We start from the raw sequence: 1499 nt of genomic DNA, 5'->3' as shown, positions 1-1499 counted from the left end.
TGGCCCGCGGGTCGGCGTCCTGCCGCAGCGGGGACAGGGACCTCTCGCTCCACGGAGGGGACATGGGGGGTCCCTCGTCCAGCTCGGGCACCGAGGCCGGGCTGGCCCAGCCATCCAGGCTGCCTGGGTGCCGCACCAGCCGGGGCGTCCAGGTAGGTGAGGCGGGGAGGGGCGGCCGCCTTTCCTGGAGGGGGACAGAGAGCGGGTTAGTGCCGGCACCGCTGGGGGGACGAAGAGGGCAGGATCGGAGCCGGGGAAAGCTCCGTGCAGGCTCAGCACTGGAGGGACTGGGGATACGTCTTTGTGCTCCCGCAAAAACGCATTTGGCTCTGCACTCCCTTGCCAGCCAAGGAGGTCGGGGCAGGCTGAGCCTGCAATTAATCATCCTTGCCCAAAATATGACCCAGGACCTCTCGCTACTTGCAGCTTCCTAAAGCCTCCCCCTGGGGTGATGCCACAGAGACCCCCCTGCGCTGCCCCGGGGGGCCATCGCCCCACAGCTGCCCCCGCGCTGGCAGGAAAGAGAAGAGACAGGTCTGACAGCGCAGAGAGTGTATTCAGAAAGAAGGGGGGGGGAAGGGCAGGAGAAATAAAAGCATAGTCAAAAGGCAACTCGTTACCACGGGGAGAGCGGCCGAGGGACGGGCGTAGGCCCGGCTGGTCCACGGGCTTCAGGCTGAGCATCCCTCCGCTGGCCCGGCCCTCGCCTGCCATCCTCCAGCGGGTGCATCCCTCGCTCCCGGCCGTGCCACGCAGCACTGCCATCCCCAGCTCCAGCACCAAGCGTGGGGAGGGACAGGGACCCCACAGCGTCCCCGGCACCGTGAGGCTCTGCCATTCCTCCAGGGATGCGGCTCTCCTCCGAGGCACGGAAGAAAACGAGGACAGATCCTGAAGGAGCAGCAAAAGAGACAGGAGCAGGCACAGTGAGGCAGAAAGACGGTGTGTCCCCTCCGGGTTTGCTTTGGTAGGAGGCTGAGAGGAGCCGGCAGGACAGAAGGGCTGTGGGGGAGCAGGCAGAGCCGGCAGCTGCCAGCTATGAGAGCTGGAAAGGCAGGAGGTGAGGAGAGGACGGAGCCAAAGATGCGATGCTCCATACAGTTTCCAGGTGAGAGAAGAGAGAAAGTGCCAGTGGTCCCGCAGGACGGGCAGGCTCCTGACGGCTCTTGGGGATCCCACGGGCTCTACGCCCCCGACTCCTGCCACCTCCCCAGGACACCTCGGCTTCCATTACACCAGGGGCTCAGCAGTGCCAGTCTCACCCCCAGTCCCGGCACCGCAGCATCCCAACTACTTCTTTTTTTTCTATTTTCTTTTCTTCCCCCCACCCCCCTTTTTGTAGTTCATTCGGCTTTTGGCACACCAGCGAGCAGTGAGGGAGGACTGGCCGGTGGAGGGAAGCCTAAAACCCCCGTGTTTTTCTCTCCACCACCACTACTTGTAGTAAAAAGAAGGTTTCCACACCTGCGGCTCGATGCCGGCACTCCTGGTGGAGTATG

At 63.7% G+C, this 1499-nt stretch overlaps 1 protein-coding gene across 1 annotated transcript in view; it reads right to left on the bottom strand.

Moving 5' to 3' along the window:
- Positions 1–1499, bottom strand: part of SYNPO (synaptopodin) — a 13485-nt gene that overhangs the window by 472 nt on the left and 11514 nt on the right. Inside the window, exons 5-7 of the mRNA XM_009892630.1 lie at positions 621–891; positions 421–511; positions 9–184 (exon numbers count right to left, since the gene is read on the bottom strand). Of these exons, the coding sequence (XP_009890932.1) occupies positions 9–184; positions 421–511; positions 621–891 (538 nt within the window). The remainder of the gene's footprint in view (positions 1–8; positions 185–420; positions 512–620; positions 892–1499) is intronic.

Source organism: Charadrius vociferus, unplaced genomic scaffold, assembly GCF_000708025.1.
Source record: "Charadrius vociferus isolate BGI_N301 unplaced genomic scaffold, ASM70802v2 scaffold529, whole genome shotgun sequence".
Lineage (NCBI taxonomy): Eukaryota > Metazoa > Chordata > Aves > Charadriiformes > Charadriidae > Charadrius > Charadrius vociferus.
This window is presented reverse-complemented; position numbering and strand designations above follow the sequence as displayed.